This window comes from Protobothrops mucrosquamatus, unplaced genomic scaffold (genome assembly GCF_001527695.2).
Source record: "Protobothrops mucrosquamatus isolate PMUCROS unplaced genomic scaffold, P.Mucros_1.0 scaffold52105, whole genome shotgun sequence".
Classification (NCBI taxonomy): domain Eukaryota; kingdom Metazoa; phylum Chordata; class Lepidosauria; order Squamata; family Viperidae; genus Protobothrops; species Protobothrops mucrosquamatus.
This window is the reverse complement of record NW_015437829.1, coordinates 1-1,009: the sequence shown is the minus strand read 5'-3', so window position 1 is coordinate 1,009 and position 1,009 is coordinate 1. Positions and strand designations below refer to the sequence as shown.

Below are 1,009 nucleotides of genomic sequence, written 5' to 3'. Positions count from 1 at the left end.
AGGACATGGTTTCTGGGACTGCAGTGCTTGATTGTGCCGAATGGAGCGAAGAGGTGGTGCTTCCTTCAGTTGGGGTGGACTCTGCATGAATAGAAGAACTCGTGCCGTGGGATGCAATGGTGGTCTCCGAGGGAGACGATGGCGGCGAGGTCCGAGCCGGAGAGGATACAGTCTGCATGGAAAGAGACGTGGCCAGGGGTGACTCGGATGCTGGTGAAGCTGTTTTGGTCACTTCTGCTGAGGTCAGCTCAGCCTTCGTGGGAGAAACCTTGCTGAAGGTTTGCGTAGTTTGATTTTCAAGAGACGTGAAGCCAGTCTCCACAGTGGAATGCGGCCTCATCGGGGTGGATCCGGTCACCTCAATAGTCGAAGTTCTCAGCTTAGCAGCCGTAGGAGATGTTGCCGAAGAGAGGGAAGGGCTGGTCCCCTCAGCTGCTGTTGATTCGACCCTGGCTGGAGGACTGGCAGACCGGAAGGAGACGGTGGTTTCCTCGGTAAGGGCAATGGAAGAGTGGTCAGTGGAAGGGGAAAAAGTTGGCGTAGAAACGGTGGTGCCTCGGGCAGAGCTCACCTCCGGTTTCGTTGTGGAAGAGCCAGAAGGCGGGGGTTGAGTTGTTGTCTCCTGCCGTGAGGTTCCTTTCGGCTGCATGGAAGAAGAGGGGGCAATGGAGGGACTGGTTTGTTCCAGGGCGGAGGTTAGCTCAGTCATGCCAACAGCAGCGGTCGTGGTGACAATAGAGGCTACCGACTCTGCGGAGGACATGGTTTCTGGGACTGCAGTGCTTAAGTGTGCCGAATGGAGCGAAGAGATGGTGCTTCCTTCAGTTGGGGTGGACTCTGCATGAATAGAAGAACTCGTGCCGTGGGATGCAATGGTGGTCTCCGAGGGAGACGATGGCGGCGAGGTCCGAGCCGGAGAGGATACAGTCTGCATGGAAAGAGACGTGGCCAGGGGAGACTCGGATGCTGGTGAAGCTGTTTTGGTCACTTCTGCTGAGGTCAGCTCAGC

At 56.8% G+C, this 1,009-nt stretch overlaps 1 protein-coding gene across 1 annotated transcript; it reads right to left on the bottom strand.

The window, feature by feature from the left end:
* Positions 1–4: 4 nt before the first annotated feature.
* Positions 5–779, bottom strand: LOC114923908 (endochitinase A-like; the record flags this gene model as incomplete). The annotated part of the gene is made up of 1 exon (XM_029287215.1): positions 5–779. A coding segment is annotated over exon 1 (759 nt), but the record flags the coding sequence as incomplete, so codon positions are not given.
* Positions 780–1,009: the final 230 nt, after the last annotated feature.